The sequence below is a fragment of the Mytilus edulis genome, chromosome 8, assembly GCF_963676685.1.
Source record: "Mytilus edulis chromosome 8, xbMytEdul2.2, whole genome shotgun sequence".
NCBI classification, from domain to species: Eukaryota; Metazoa; Mollusca; class Bivalvia; order Mytilida; family Mytilidae; genus Mytilus; species Mytilus edulis.
In genome coordinates, this window is record NC_092351.1 from 75276463 (window position 1) to 75293918 (window position 17456).

General features: G+C 31.1%; 1 protein-coding gene across 1 annotated transcript; it reads left to right on the forward strand.

The window, feature by feature from the left end:
- The first annotated feature begins 1068 nt into the window (after positions 1–1068).
- On the forward strand, positions 1069–11126 carry LOC139486271 (perlucin-like protein). Its single transcript, XM_071271076.1, has 8 exons — positions 1069–1149; positions 2044–2111; positions 2719–2844; positions 4382–4497; positions 6326–6407; positions 8592–8702; positions 9672–9796; positions 11046–11126. The coding sequence occupies exons 2-8, from the start codon at positions 2048–2050 to the stop codon at positions 11058–11060; spliced, it is 639 nt and encodes a 212-aa protein (XP_071127177.1). The 5' UTR covers positions 1069–1149; positions 2044–2047; the 3' UTR covers positions 11061–11126.
- Positions 11127–17456: the final 6330 nt, after the last annotated feature.

Sequence of the window (17456 nt, forward strand, 5' to 3'; positions counted from 1 at the left end):
AAATAAACAAAATGACAATAATACATAAATAACAACAGACTACTAGCAGTTAACTGACATGCCAGCTCCAGACTTCAATTAAACTGACTAAAAGATTATAATTTCATCATATGAACATCAGGCACAATCCTTCCCGTTAGGGGTTTAGTATCATACCATCATATCATATATGAGAAGATTTAGAATAAATGTGTTTAGTTCCGATGCAAAGACCTTATCAGTGACTCAATATTAACGCCAAAATATGCAATCTTTAATGACTTGACAACAGTATCGTAATTGTATCCCTTCTTTATAAGTCTATTCAAAGGTTTTGTAAGTTTCTGAGGTGAATACTGACACCTTTGTGCTAAATAAAGAATATTTCCATACAAAATCGGATGTGAAATACCTGAACGTATTAGAAGTCTGCATGTTGAGCTATATTTACGAATGATGTCTTTATACCGATGATAAAATTTAGTAAATGTTTTGACTAGTTTGTGATATCGAAAACCCTGGTGTAATAATTTTTCAGTAATACATACATTTCTCTCGTTAAAATCAAAAACATTATTACATACACGAGCGAATCGTACAAGTTGAGATATATAAACACCGTAAGATGGTGACAAGGGAACGTCACCATTTAAAAACGGATAATTAATGATAGGAAATGAAAAATCATCCCTTTTATCATAAATTTTAGTATTCAGCTTTCCATTAGTGATATAGATATCAAGATCGAGAAAAGGGCAGTGGTCATTGTTAGTATTAGCTTTATTTAAAGTAAGTTCAACAGGATAAATTTCATTAATATACATACTGAAGTCGTCATTATTGAGAGCCAAAATATCATCCAAATATCTAAAAGTATTATTAAATTTGTTTATCAGATGTTGTTTCGATGGGTGTTTGCTTATTTTTGTCATAAATTGAAACTCTAAATAAAGAATTGAAGAGATCTTATTAACAGTTAAAGAAAGTAACACGTTTAACAATATTTGCTTATTCAGTCAATATCAAGACAGAAAAACAACATGTGTCACTAATCGATGTTATTCACCTTGCACATCATTCACTTTGTACTTTTATTAAACTTAGTATTTAAGTAGCAACTGTATTTTAAGAATCATCCTTCTATCTACTGCTCTGCTATTACACATATTGGTAAGTTTTTATCTATTTTCGTACAAACGATATTCTAGTTGTTAAAATTTATTCGATACAATTAAAGAGGTTATAACAGAGTATTCAATCAGATAAATTTTGATTTATCTTGTTTACTGAGAGCTGTAGTGTTCCAAATGGTGAAGTTGCAATCATTCCTTCGTAGAGTTTAAACCGCCATCTTGTTTGCTGAGTGAAGTTGACACGCACAACAAAACGTCAATGTGCAAGTAACAAATAATTGAAAAACAACATTCTTCCCTTACTTAAAAAGGTAGACATACGTTAAGGGAAATACCTCTTAAAATTATCAGTACGTTTGTTTCAACCATTTCAGAAATATATATTCTACGCTTCTATGTTACATAGATCCCATCTGTTTCAGGTTAATGCTCAAATATATTGATGAAACTTGACTTTTACAAACGAACCACCGATTTAAGGAGTTATCACCCTTATATAAGTTATATACCCTTTTTCTTTTTGGAAGTCCGATTACCTACTTCCGATTTTAACACATGAACATTAAACTACTGTGGTCTTGATAGTTATGCTCCTTATCAAAATATTTTAAAAGCAAAACTATAAACACTTCAATGCTTACAACTTGAAAGTGCTTTCATACATAACCCAAACCCTTCCATTAGTAAGTTTGGACTTTGGTTTTAAAACTGTAATATGTTTTAGGAACTTGAAATCAGCGATCAAAATATAATATTTAGTGCATATAGGCTCACTGCGCTTACTTCTGGCTTACGATTCTTCTAAATAATTCCATATGTGTAGACGAAACTCGCGTCTGGCGCAAATCTAAAATTTCAACGATGTATGGATAATGAGTTTATTTCTAAATTATCTGGAATCTAAATTGATATAGACGAGTTTTCATTTCAGAATTATGATGAAGTGTTGCTGTTTGATTGTTTTAATCTTTTGCAAAATTGATGTGTCAAATGGCGGCAGTAAGTAACGTTATGTTTTAAATGCTGTAGTGAAGATTAAAGATTAAGCTGCTACACTCTCTCATAACATAAAAGGTACGATCCTTTCACTTTGGTCAAAAGTTCTTCTTTTGAGAGCCAAATGAGACGGATAGAGTTAGAACCTTTTTATGTTACAGATATTCAATTGTGTTAACACAATTAACACCATTTGTTTTTATACTAATTGGGGGTTAATCACGTCAAGTAATAACGATAATATCAGTACTTTTGTTGAGCTACAGAGCTGTGCAAAAGTGTTCAACACTACTTTGCTAGGTGGACATAAGAACAATAAAAAAAAAATCTGCATTTAGGTAGAACTGATTTTAAAACTTCTAAGCAGAGTTACGAGCATCTGGAGCAAATTTAGTAAATTTTATTTATGAGAAATCATAACGAAACAACAATATATATGTTCATGTTTTTTCTAGAAATTAACAAAATTCTTCCTTGTGTCCTATATTCAACATGGTTAATGAATTTGAGAAATAAACAATGACTTTATATCTATATTCCTATTGTGTAATGTTAATGTATATATCAAAGTGAATCATACTATAGTGTATCGGATTACTGTACTATTTAGTTCTTTCTGGAATATGCCACGCCTCCAATGGTACCTGTGGAACAAAAGGTGTTCCATGTAACGAGACTTTCGGGTCTGAATGGGCGCATACCGGAAAATGCTGCAATAACAGACCATGTTGCAAATGTAAGTAGAAAAATAAATCAGGCGATAGTTATTGTCAATGTTGATCAAATCGAATGAATGCAAAGAAATTTCATAGACAGAGATCTAATTTTTTGGGGAAAAAGAAACATGGAACAGTTATTCATTCCCTTTCCTGATATAGTTTATGCTCAACAAACACAAAACATCTAAGTATGACATGTTTGTACTTAAGATATCACATTTGCGATGTGTCAGTCAAATAAAAAAAATTTAATGACAGTTGTTTCAGCTGTGTCCTTGAATATTTCTTTGTTACAATTTTCAGATTTTTTTTTCTGTTCTGCCTTATGTTTTGACTTTATATGTTCACATGTGATTATTTTGCAATTATTTTTATATTCAATAAATGAATTTCGACTAAGTTTCAATCAAAACGACGATTAATCAACAATAAATACAGACAAAATGCCTTACGTCAGCTGTAATGTTTTAACATACTCTGAAAATCATTATTATTCGTTGGATACCACTCAATCAAAATTTCAAAGAATGACCGATATTATATAGGCTTGAATACAGACTTATGCAGAACCACGATAATAAATGTCCAGGAACATTAAGTCTAAAATAATAGAATCACAATAATATACAGTATACATGTACTAATTTCTGAGTTTACAGTAACACATTTTATAATTGTGCACTTTACATACGTTCCCTTTTACAATGAATTTGATATTTAATTGCAAGGTAAGTATAGGCCTTTTTTCTATTTTTCCTTTTTGTTTTTCTTTTGTTCTTGTATTCATTTTTGTTGTTTATATTTCCTTTCTTATTTTTCTTTTCTTTTTTTCCCTTTTTCTTTTCTATGTTCAGTGTATTTTTTTCTATCATTAACTGATGTGTAAGATAAAAATGATCATGCACAACAATTTGGTTTATTTTGAAGAGTTGTTTCATTTGCAATCATTCGACTACCTTAGCTTGATTTGGCAAAACTTTTAGGAATTTTGGTCCTCAATGCTCTTCAACTTCGTACTTTATTTGGCATTTTTAACATTTTTATTTTGGATTCGAGCGTCTCTGATGAGTCTTTTGTAGGCGAAACGCGCGTCTGGCGTATATACAAAATTTAGTCCTGGTATCTATGATGAGTTTATTTATATCCAAATCTTCTTAATCAAAGAAATAACTGTATCTTATATATGCATATAGCATGTACATTCGTATTATTCACAATGAATAAATATAATTACCGCATGCAAAGCTCCGATTCTTTGTTTATATTTTTTTTCCTTTATTGGTTAACAGCTCTTCATGTTTTTAATAAGCTTTGGATTATCTATTATAGTTGTATACCTTTGTAATGTGTTATTTTATTTTGAGCATCTCTAACGAGACATTGATTATCGAAATGCGAATGTGGTACAGAAATATTGGTACCGTTAATGTTATAACGACGTGTTGTATTTGATCATGGTGGTTCATTCATTACGTTATTTTCTATATGCCATCGCTTTTTCTTTTTGTGTTTTAATTGCGACTGTGGATTAAATTTAACCCATATGATTTTTAGCTTTAAAACCGCCATGTGTTACTTGCCCAAGGGGTTTCAGGCTATTACCAAACCAAACAAGTAGTGCTAATTGTTATTTCAATAGTCTAGACAGTAAACCGTGGGAGGAAGCTCAGGTGAGAATGTTTATAAATCACTATTAATCTGTAGGCAGAAAATAAAATTAATAAACTATTACAATAAAGGTATTTTTGATGTTTTCATCAATTGAGAATACAGAAGTCTTTTTAATTTACTACGTTATCATTACATTATACATGTAAGTAAAACGAAAGTCAACCGGATGTATTATACGACGAATGCCGACTTTCAAACCCGATTTTATAAGTTTTTCATGATCATTTTATTGGTGTTGTTTCTATATTTAATTTATATAGTACGTTGTTGAAGGTTTGGTTAATTTTGGATAAAAAGACAATTTCTATACTTGAAAAAACCTTGTGACACTTTTTGTGGTTTTGAACGAAGCTGAAATCAGTTGAACACCATTAAATCTGAGTCAACAATGATATTTTGATAGGAGAATAATAGTACTATTAAGAGCTGAATGGTCTTTGGTGTAATACTGAAGTTTTCTGTTAAATACTTCCTATACACGACTTTATCAGCGGAAAAAAGTAAACTTTCCCCCAAAATTGCACCGATTATATATTTGATTTTACTTCTTTTGGCTGCTCGTTATTGCCTGAGTACCAGGACATCCTACCACAATGGAAACATGTCGAAAAATTATAAACCGGGAGTTAAAAGTCGGTTATATGATAATAGTCTGCAACTGTCACGATATGGGAGACATATGTAGATAAAAAACAGTATATTTACCAAAAACAAAAAGAAATTAAAACATATATAAAGTATATGCTTAAACTTTTAACAATACTGGCTGGGCATATACGATGACTAGTATTGACACTCTAAGAACATTTTTCTGCTTAAAATATAGTATCTACTCAATGTTCGTTTATTTTCGTGGATTTAGGAAAACTTGCATGTTCGTGGATACTTAATTTGGTATTTTTGCTGAAGTCATCATGAGCCTATAAAAATGTGTCATTCGTTGAAGATTTAATTTCGTGATTTTTCTGTTCCCACGAAATCAACGAAACTTGGCATTCAACAAATATTAATGAATAAACAGTACTAAGAACAAACAAAAAGTAAAATAAAAAAATACTGAACTTAGAGGAAAATCAATTCAGAAAGTCCATAATCACATGGCAAAATCAAATAACAAAACGCATAAAAAACGAATGGACAAGAACTGTCATATTCCTGACTTGGTACAGGCATTTTCAAATGTAGAAAATGGATCAAAGGAGTAAGTTCGGTAAGGGCCATATTTGGCCCCAATTATAAAGTTCATAGTTACAAGACAATAAATGCTTTTAGTTGCCTTAAAGACATGTGAGAAAGTTAAACAGAACTGTTTTTGTCAAAGTTTAATTTTAACACGTTGATTTTTACATCCCAAAAAGGTCAAGATAAGGGATTTTTGTGAAATTTGACAAAATCAGCTGGATTTCAACCAAATAAAGGACCAGGAAACATAGAGCGCAGGCGTCGACAAGCTTAATATTCAAATAAGACATGTGAAATGTCTTCACAAACATTTTTTTAAAAGATCTTTGTTGTCGACGTATGCGCTCTATGTTTCCTGTCCAATAATCTATGGAAATTTACCCATTTTCATTGATTTTTTCGTGAAAAATCAATATGAGTACAACTTGTGACGTCATAATGAAACGCAAAAACGTGAAATTTTCAATAAAATGGTTTATATCCTATCTAGTCAATGTATTAGCTATAATTTATCGTGATATTGTTAAACAAATCCGAATTTGAAATTTAAGCTAAAAAAGGGGGCCATTTTAGGACCTTATCGAACATACTCCTTTAGTGACCGAAATGTAAAAGCAAAATGAATTTTATCTTACTAAATTTCAGTTGAGTTGTGCCAGTACACCAGGTGCCTATCTGTATAGACCAAACACTATACAAGAAGCCAATGATGTAAGAGATCATATCAGTAAGTGGAGAATATAACATTAATTCTGTGTGAATGAAGTTATTCAGTAATTACGTATTACAAAAAATCAACAAATCAATAAAATTCGTGTGAACGATCTTAATCCGTTATAATCCATTATTACGTATTTGAAAAAATGTGACAACGAATATAAGCCGTTATTAAGATGTACGAAAAACTGTTATAACTAGTCCCACAATATTGTGATGACAAATTTAAGCTGTGATAGCAATTTTGACATTTCATAATAACGATTTTAATTCGGGATTTTGACCTTATCGAAAAACTAGGGAAGTTTTTATAATGCAGAAGCGTTATGGAAAAAAGACCTTTACAGAACAACAAATTCACCTAAAGTTGCCTTTGCCTGATTAAATATTAACTATTGTGGTTCAATTATTTTTGTTGGGACCAATTTTCGTAGACTAAGGAAAACTTACATTTTCTTTAATATTTAATTTCGTTGTTTTGCTGGATTATGCATACAAGTATACAGGAAATATGTCATTCGTTGAATTTTTAATTCCGTGGTTCACCTTTACCGACGTTATCCATGAAAATCGGGATTCAACGAATACTTATGAATCCACAGTAATTTGTCTCATTTTAAGTTCTTCATATCAACGAAGCAAATGTAAATATAAAATATAAGATTTGATATGATTGCCAATAAAATAATTCCCCAAAAGAGACCAAATGAAACAGAAATTAATAATGAAGGTCACCGTGCGGCCTTCAACAATGAGCACAGCCGATACTGCATAATCAGTTATAAAAGGCCCCGAAATGACAAATGTAAGAAAGGTATAAGATATTTGAACACTGCTTCATACTGTTGCCTAAATTTACCATTATCATTAGGAATAAGGAACTATCAATTATCAACATTTTGTATTTGTATGACTATGGTCGTATCAGGTGCAAAATTCAATCATTTATATTCATGGCTCTCTTCTTTGATTTATATCTCATTTCACTGCATTTCTGGACATTGCATTTCATTTCATTTCATTGCATTACATTGCATTGCATTTCACTGCATTTATAGACATTGCATTTCACGATAAAGCAGCTTTTAATAACTTTAAAAATTGTTCAGAAATAATTCCTTTGTTTATTAACCTCATATTAAAAAATGTTAGTTGAAAAGTTGATTAAAGATAAACTCTTCAAACAAAACAAAGTACAATAAATTTTTTTTATCTAAAGTTATTTGTATTGCATAATTCAACCAATTAGAGCTCTTTAGAAATGTTATAATGCTTAGAAGTATTTCATCAGTGTTAAATATATTTTTATTTCAAATCAAACTGATCTCAAAAGATTCACTTCATACATGTTTTTTATTTCCTTTTTTCAGTTATACATGTTTTTCCATTACCGATGTTCAAAAACAATGCCATTGATTTAAAAATATATATGATAAGCAATAACATTAACGGTACTAATTTTCAACTTTACATGCGTTTTTCTATGAGGTACGAAATAATTTTGAACATTGATACATAATGATAATTTTGGGTAGGAAATTGCAGAGGTACGAAATGGTAAAGTTACGAAATGACCTGCTTCCAAGTATTTAAGGTACATTGTTACATGTATATAGATTAATAAGGAAAAAGCAGCGAACAAAAAAATCTCACTGTCTGTCTCTGATAAATTCTCACTCAAGGAAAGCATTTATCTTTGATTTTGTAGAGTCGGTATGATGTATTTTACATAGAATATGAAGTGAAAACAATATTTGTATTTTCATCCAGGTGTCAAAAACCAGTAATACGAAGGCGATTTTAGAAACATATGTAACTAAGTCAATGATGAAAAAACCCATCTCATTTGATATGTTTATTTTACATGTTTATTTTCGATATTTTACAAAACTAACCTTTATACCGACAAACATTGTTTTAAAACATGTACCCATCATGACCCATATGGTTACGCGTCATAACAATTTACATCGTTTTAACTTATGTGTTTCGTTCCCTTTAACCTCAACAGTATTAATTTATCTTTTGAAAAATTCCAGTCACGAATATGAGAGTTTTGACCCAACAGTTTTGTTAAGTATTAAGTTTATCAAGTTTTAAGGACGTTTTTAGACATTTTCATCGGAGTTGTATTTATGTTCATACTTTATTTTATTCTACTGATTTTCAATTTTATATTTGATTCTTTTTACAGCCGATGAACATTCTATATGGACTGGTGCAAATGATAAAGACACGGATGGGAATTTTACATTTATCACAGAAAATAGTCCATTTTCATTTAATGATCTCCCATTTGGATCAGGTAAAATTTACTTATTTTAATTCATCAAAAATATATATGTAACATAAAATATTGTCCCCTATGAAATATTGTTTGTTGGACATAATTTCAAATAAAATATTGTCCACTTACAGTATTTCATAATGAAATATGGTCCTGGACAATATTTCATTACAAAACAGTGTCCTTGTCCATGAAATTTTGTCACCTCTTTTTGGACAATATTTCGCTATGAAATTTTGTTCATGACAATACTTCACTATGAAATACTGGCTTTGAAAATATTGTTTAATCAAATTACACAATTAGAAATAGCACACAAGCATGCAGCATGCACAATTTTAGATTTATAACTGCAATGGTTTTGTATAGCAAGGAATTTATATTATTACTAATAGTGAGTTTCAAATTTACATATATACATTACAAATGGTTAATTATAGATTAAAGAAATGTCTAACATACGTTTCATTTTATTACATTGTGACCTACCGAATCGGATTGAACAACTTAAATTTACAACCCGACGGTGGCAACTATTTAAGCAGAATGTTCTTATACACTTCCAGAGCACCTGACATAATCGATATTTTTTATATATTGTGTTTCGTTTACTGCTGTTTTCTTTGAGTTAAATATCTGTTTGGTTTCCATGGCGTTGTCAATATATATAAGAAGATGTGGTATAAGTGCCAATGATACAACTCTCGATCCAAGTAAATCATTATAGTTTAATGGCACTTGAATAGATATCGGTGGCTATTTGGAACAGAGATATTATTCCATGTAACAGTAAGGAACAATTTATTTATGAGAATATGAAACTTACAGCAGACATATCTCCCAAAAGACGAGTCAGCGAATACATTGAAGCTGTATTTTTTTTATTGAACAGGAGGATTTAGCAAGATTGTCTATTACATTTGAATTGTCCTTTTTTTGCGTCATTTAATACAAAATACGAAATAAATATTTGGTTAATTATTTCAGAAGCTTTTAATCCTTCTCCTGATGCAGTCTATGTGAGATTATTCCTTGACCGCACGTTTCCCGAATGGAGATGGGCTAATCAGAATTCTTTAGATCGTTATCACTACATATGCGAGTGTCAACGAGTAAGTATACTCCTTCGTTTAGCCTTTAATTGGAAATTTTATATTTCCTTCGAAATTCTGATATATAACTACAACATCATTATGAATCATGAAAACTTTAGTAAATGTCATGGACAGGTTACTCTCGCCTAGCATTCGGTAGTATGTCTTTTTTTTAGAAATAAAGTATTCATACTCGTATTCGTACAAGGGGTACTTGCCAAAAACCCTGGTTAAGAGCAAAGTTCTGTAGCAGTACGAACAAGGGAAGAATGATAACCTCGAAGTCGGTATTTTTGGCACATGCCACTTGGTAGCATGGTATAATTATTTTCATTCTTACACTTGATCTTTGTATCAATCTTGACCTCGGAATATTTATTGTAATCAGGTAGTCTTTGAAAAGTCTAGCCGAGGTCTTCAGAAGTCATGTTTTATTAATACATGTTACTTCCCATATTCCGTTATATTTTCTAGATAATACTTCATCACATGGAAGTCCCTTGTTGAAAATACACCAATAAAGAAAAGAATGTCTCAATTTATAGAAAGTTGGTGAAAAATATCATAAAATACCGCATTATTACATGAGATAGAACTGTATGCAATAAAAAACTCATATCTTGAATTTGTTTTTCTACATTTCAACAAATATCTTAACCTCATTTGTATTGTAAACTCTGATAACATGTAGTGCAGTCAATGTCGAGTTTTGGTCATTAGTTACACCTTTGTGAAAAAATAGCATCATTGCCCGCTTGAAAAAAAGTGGGGTATACATCTGTCTGTTCGTCCGACCATCCATCCATCCGTCAGTTCATCCGTCCAATGAATATCTTTTTCAAGAACTACAATTCTAGTATTTTTACAATTTCGATTCAGGGTTTATATAAGTCAGCTATACCGTGTGATTGGTTTTAAGATTCATCCCTGAACAACTTCCTGTTTACCGAACAATTGTAACATTATACACATGGTAGTCAAATTGCAAATTTTCATCTTACTATTCTCAGGAACTGCAATACAAGGATTTCTTAAATTTGGTTTCAGGGTTTATATAAGTCAGTTGTACTGTTTGGTGCGTTTTCAGATTCATCTTTATCAATTTCCTGGACGTATATTTTTAGCGGGCAGTAGCTCCCACAATCACTTGTTGACAAATATTTTCTATTTCTAACCTATACAAATATATATCATGTGATCTCAATATTTTATTCTGTAATCAATTATTTTGTATGTGTCTGTTGATTTAAAGTATTGTGTTTTTCAGAGAGTTTGTCCGTAGAGAGGATGTATGCCATTGGGATGTATGCCATTGCAGTACTTGATGTAATAAAATCGTTCAAGCAGATTTTTTTCCTTTCGTTTGAAAAATAGAATAGAAAGTATATATCAGTGTTGCACCAAACACGGTTGTGGCATAACGTTTCTGCCTTTTCGCCATCGTATGTGACGTCACAATTTTTTTAATTACGTTGACGCTTGGACTGATTCGGATGTGTGTCTATTTTGTGATAAACTTGGGTTTAGTTTTCTGTAATTAGTTAATATTTCAGTTTCATTATGTATATCTCTTTCATATTCATTTGTTAACATTTACTGTTTGCAATAGCATTAAGTATTCTATATCATAAGGATGTTCTTATCCCGTGCATAAAAACAATGCCGTATTTGTCAAAACCTTTTCAACTTTTAATATTCAGTGCTGTACAACTTTGTACCTTTTTCACGTTCGATCTTTTATATCTAGGCGTTATGTATTCAGGTTTAGTTTTCTGTAATTAGTTAATACTTTAGTTTCTTTGTGTATATCTCTTTCACATTCATTTGATAAAATTTACTGTTTGCAATAGCATGAATTGTTCTATATAATAAGAATGTTCTTATCCCGGGCATAAAAACAATGCCGTATTTTGCGAAACCTTTTCAACTTTTGATCTTCAGTGCTGTACAACTTTGTACTTTTTTCACTTTCGATCTTTTATATCTGGGCGTCACTGGTGAGTCTTGTGTGGGCAAGGCGCGTTTTTGGCGTATTGAATTTTAAACCTGATGCTTTTTGTTATCTATTAATCATGTTTTTCTGTGTCTAATATGTTCTCCTATTTATTTGTATTGTAGTCCTGTAATATTATGTTGTCATTTCAATGTTATATTTAACTTTGCCATTAAAGTGCGAGGTTTGGCATGCCTTAAAACCAGGTTCAACCCACCACTTTTATTCCCCTTTAAAAGTGTCCTGTACCAAGTCAGGAAGATGGTCATTGTTATATATTGTTCGTTTCTCTTTGTGTTGCATTTTAACGTTGAGTCGTTTGTGTTTTCTCTTATTTTTGAGATATTGAGATAAGACGTGGCACGGTACTTGTCTATCCCAAATTCATGTATTTGGTTTTCATGTTACATTTGTTATTCTCGTGATGTTTTGTCTGATGATTGGTCTGTTTCTGTGTGTGTTGCGTTTCGATGTTGTGTCGTTGTTCTCCTCTTATATTTAATGCGTTTCGCTCGGTTTTGGTTTGTTACCCCGATTTTGTTTTTTGTCCATGGATTTATGAGTTTTGAACAGCGGTATACTACTGTTGCCTTTATTTTTGACAACCTCCAGCCTCCCTTCCCCGAATGAAAGACAAAACAAACAATACAAAAAGAATCAACTATTAGAGTGATCATTTTTCTCCCACTATGGCATTACTTGATATGGTCATGCCATGTATTCAAATATGAGTGTTTCAATTGTACATGGAATTCGGCTTGATACCAAACACTATGACTTAAACTATTTTGGCTCGTTAAATTTTCATAACATTTTGACAAAATATTTACTTTGACATTTTGTAAATAATAAAAAAAAATCAAAGATACCAGGCTAATAACTTAAAATTTTGATATGAGCCTCACTGATGAGTCTTATGTAGACGAAACGCGCATCTGGCGTACTAAATTATAATCCTGGTACCTTTGATAATTATTAATACGCTAGATGCGCGTTTCGTCTACATAATACTCATTTCATTGGATATATAGCAGTTTGACAAACACTAATTTCGATCATAGAGAAGCTTAATGTATCTTTATTAATAGAACGTAATTAAAATGTTCAGCTGATGTTTGCAATGTTATCTCCCTGTAGCGTACTACCTTAATCGAGGAGAAAATTAAAAAAAATGTGGCCGCGACGATATCATATATTCGTAGTCAATGTTGACATTAATATTCTAAAAAGAGAAATTAAGCCATGATTGCAATTGCAATTCTTTCTATTGAAATCATTAAAACATAAACTAAAACATGTCCATTGGTCCAAACAATACATACACGAGAGCCCTAGAATAACTTTACACACAAAAAAAAAAAACAAAAAGAAAACAGACAGCTAGAATGGTATTATTTTTCAAATAGGTATTTACATTGTGTCATAGAATAAATCTATTCGATCAGTTTATGTTCACTTGTGTTAAAAAGAGGAACGAAAGATACCAAACGGACAGTCAAATTCATAAATCATAATCAAACTGACAACGCTTGTCTAAAAATGAAAACAAAACAAAAAACGAACAATAGAACACATGAAACAACATAGAAAACTAAAGAATAAGCATTACGAACCCCATCCAAATCTAGGGATGATATCAGGTACTCCTGAAAATGTCTTTTTGATTGAGTCAGATCATTACTGTTGCAATTTTGTAGTGAGTCTTTCTATGTTGTGATGCACCACTGTCAGGAATCTGAAGTTCAGTGGTTGTCGTTTGTTGATGTGGTTTGTATAGTTTTACACTTGCAATTTTTCAGGCCCTTAATGCATTGTTATAGCTTGCTGTTTGGTTGAATGCACGGCTCGGAAGACCGAACTTTGACCTTAAATGTTTTTTTTTACTCGTATGAATAGTTGTCTCATTGGAACTTATATCACAAATTCTTTTATCATGTTTATCAAGTTAATAAAAAAAAAATCGTATCCAATCCATCTACGATGACTTAAGTTTAGAGAACTAGAAAACAGTGTGAATGATAGACCCAATTCCGTTAAAAGAGATAAAGAAGCGGTGACATATTTATTATCTGATAACGAAATGCATTTTGATGTTTCTGTGAATAGGACGTCAGAGAATATTGTGTCTGTATGTAAATACTATGAGTGTCTTCTAAAAGATATAGAAACAAATAAGCACCCAAGAAATTCCACCTACAAAAAACAAATCGTTTGACAAGGATGAAATTGTCGAATAATAAATCATTCATGGCTTCAATAAACATTCCATTGAACAGTATATCGGAAGACCTACATGGTATTGTATTGGACACTGAAGTTTCACAAAATTGCATACAAGCACTGTACATTGCGGATAATATACACGCTCCACAAAGGAATTTTCCATTTTATTGACAAAAATGTCCGCAGTTAAAGATGATCTTCAGAAATAATACGAAACAAACTATATACTGGCATAGTAGTAGCATTCATATGTGGCTTTTAAAAAAACCATAAATATTTCTGGATGAAGAGGTAGACCTCTTCATCAAATTGTTGGCATTCCTGTTGAAAAGAAATGTGTGTCTCTGCTAGTCGGAGATGAAAATATCTTTTAATTTTACATACAGATTAATGATGATGTTATATCCAATAACAATCGAAACTTTCCTGATTGGATATCATTTATATATCCTTTAAAACTAGAAATTAAAGAAGTAAAAGAAACAACAGACACCAGTCTCATTTTCAACTTGTACCTTAAATTTGGCCTAAACGGTTATTTCAAAACTAGAATATTTGACAAAGGAGACGATTTTAATTCATGAAATAATCAATTTCTCCAACCTTATACTTAGTAGCAATATAACAACTTCATCTGCATATAGGATATAAAACGCATCCGATAATCAATAATATGTAACTGCTACCTGGACTTTGTTTAATGTGACCAGTGTCTGAGCACAAAGGTGATTAATCAGATTTAGATAAAAAAAAAGTCAGGATTTTTTTCATCAAAGATACCAAAACCTTGTTGATAAAAATTGTGTGTCAACTTCAGAAATTATACACGATGATTTTGAATTTTATTTTCTACTGACGGATTTTATCATCTTAAGTACGTGTTATATTGTTCTTAGATTTTGTCTTTGTTGAATATATCTGTAAAGCCTTTTCTTCGTTATATCCATTTTGTGGCTTTGTACTTATATATTATTTGTTGTTATCAATTGGTATGATGTGTTTGAGCTTTTGATATTGTCATTTGACATGTTTGATAAGGGACTTTCCGTATTAAAGTTTCCTCTGAGTTCGGTATGTTTGTTTCTTGTTACTGTAAAATATTATAAATAATAAAAAACCTCTATTTTGAAGATGTTTTGAGACGGAAACATATCCTAGTCAACTATATAACTAGATATTAGCCATGCGAGGTAAATTTTGACCAATTATATTGCTTTCGCTATGAAGAATTTTTTCAGAGGTAATGTTTTTAATGTTTTAGTATTGTACACTTTTACTATTTTTGCTCAGGTTTGTTTCAATACTAAAGCTTCTGTAATGGCCATTTTTCATCTCATAAAGGAGTAGGTTCAGTAAGACCCCTTTTTGACCCCAAATATAGCAGTTTTACAAAATTGTTTAAATGTAAACTTTTTGTTATTTTTTGGAAAGTATAATGCCTCTGCTACATGAATATTGGCTGTTTTTGGCATTACAATGCACATATATCGGGTACTTGCATCATTAAATCATGCTAAATTACTGAAATCTTCACAATTTCAACATTTCTTCTGTGTCCCTTTGGACACATTCCCCATTTGTTTTTTTTTAGAAGTTACTATTAATTAATATTAATTTTAACCATGACTGTATGACATTTTATATTTTAATATTTTATGATGGATTTAATTTAAATGAGTAGTAATTGTTGCTTTAGAAATTTGAATTGAGATCATTGTTGGAATAGGGGAAAGGGGAGGTGATAAAAAAATTTGGGGGGGGGGGGGGGCAATTTTTTTAATTTCATATTTCAGAAATTAAATCTGAATGTCTTCAAATATTTTATTTTGTGAGAGGATTAATATTCAACAGCCAAAGTGAATTGCTCAATTTTAAGCCAAAAAAAAAAATATTTTAAGTTCATTAGACCACATTCATTCTGTGTCAGAAACCTATGCTGTGTCAACTATTTAATCACTGTCCAAATTTAGAGCTGTATCCAGCTTGAATGATGTGTCCATACTAGCCCAAACCGTTCATGGTTTGACCTCTGCGGTTGTATAAAGCTGCACCCTGCGGATCATCTGGTTATTATTCATGTTATTGTGCTTAAACCATAATTGTGACAACATATGAAAAGTGTGAGCTGACAGTCTGCTAAGTTTTTTATCCATAAGTCTCATTCTGACTTTCTATCTGACAGGTTTTAATGTGTCAATATTTGTGTTTCAATATATTTGTTTCAAATATTGTGCTCCGCAATAGACCAAATGACACAGAAGTTAACAGCTACAGGTCAAAAGCCGTTATCGCATAGTTAGCTGCAAAAGGCCCTTCAGGGACTAATGAAAAACAATTCAAATGAGAAAACTGAAGGCATATTAATGTACAAAATGATGAACAAAAAAAAAAATATGTGACACAACAACAAAGGACAACCACTGTCTGAATAACAGGTTCATGACTTGGGATAGGCACATACATTATCATGATTATGTGATGGTGTTAATGTATGAAGGTGACAACCCTTCCCCTTAACCTGGGACAGTGGGGTAAATTGGTACAACATATGGGTTTTATCAATTTGTATTATTCATTTGTGAACTCTGAATCTAGCGAAAAGTAGATTATCACAGATACATTTGCAGAATGAGTTGTATGAATAGTCAGGATTCTTGTCTTACAACCTTTATGAATCATGAAAAATGTGACGATGTTTGTATGTACATCAAAGTCTGTCATAAAATTAAAGATTTCAGTTTATTCCCATTTTACAATATCTTTTGTAACTGCTGTATTTCACATGTTATTTTTCTTTTCTACTGTAGGATAGTAAGTGGTTCAAATATACATGTATGCCTCTTGAGACTAAAATTACATGCAATAGAAATCAGTCCCAAAAAAGCAAATTTTAATAACTACAGCTGTAGTATGCATTTTTAAATGTAAATACAATGTATGTGCTAGGGCCTAAATTGACCCTGAATTATTTCAAGTGTTTTTGACCTAAGACTTTTTAATACATAACGTACTATTAAATTATTACATGTAATATACTATGCCATTTGTAATTTCCATTTCTTTTTAAAGTACATTTTGTACATATGGGAGGATTCAGAGGCGGCCATAGGAAAAAATTGGTTAATAATATAGGGAATCACTGGAGTATGACCTGAGCGATTCCCTCTTAGGCAGTCAGTGAGCCCCCACTTATGACATGTCTGATACATATACATCAAATTAGTCTTTAAAAATATTTTGTCTATAATATATATCTTATAATCTTATAATTGCCATGAAACTTGGTCCACAGGCTTTTAATTTAGTAAGCTCTGGTCATACAAAATTGGTTAAGATCGGTTAATTCCTACTATCCTATTATATAGGAACATAGTTAACTTATTATCCTTTGATTTTATCTTTATTTACAAAATATAGACTCTTGTGTGAACATTACACATCTTACAAATTTTTTTTCATACA

Excerpts from the sequence above, each read along its gene's own strand:
- LOC139486271 (XM_071271076.1), top strand. The coding sequence starts at position 2,048 with ATGATGAAGTGTTGCTGTTTGATTGTTTTAATCTTTTGCAAAATTGAT. Across the intron at positions 2,845-4,381 it reads TAACAGACCATGTTGCAAAT|CTTTAAAACCGCCATGTGTT; the intron begins GTAAGTAGAAAA and ends TATGATTTTTAG. Across the intron at positions 4,498-6,325 it reads AACCGTGGGAGGAAGCTCAG|TTGAGTTGTGCCAGTACACC; the intron begins GTGAGAATGTTT and ends ACTAAATTTCAG.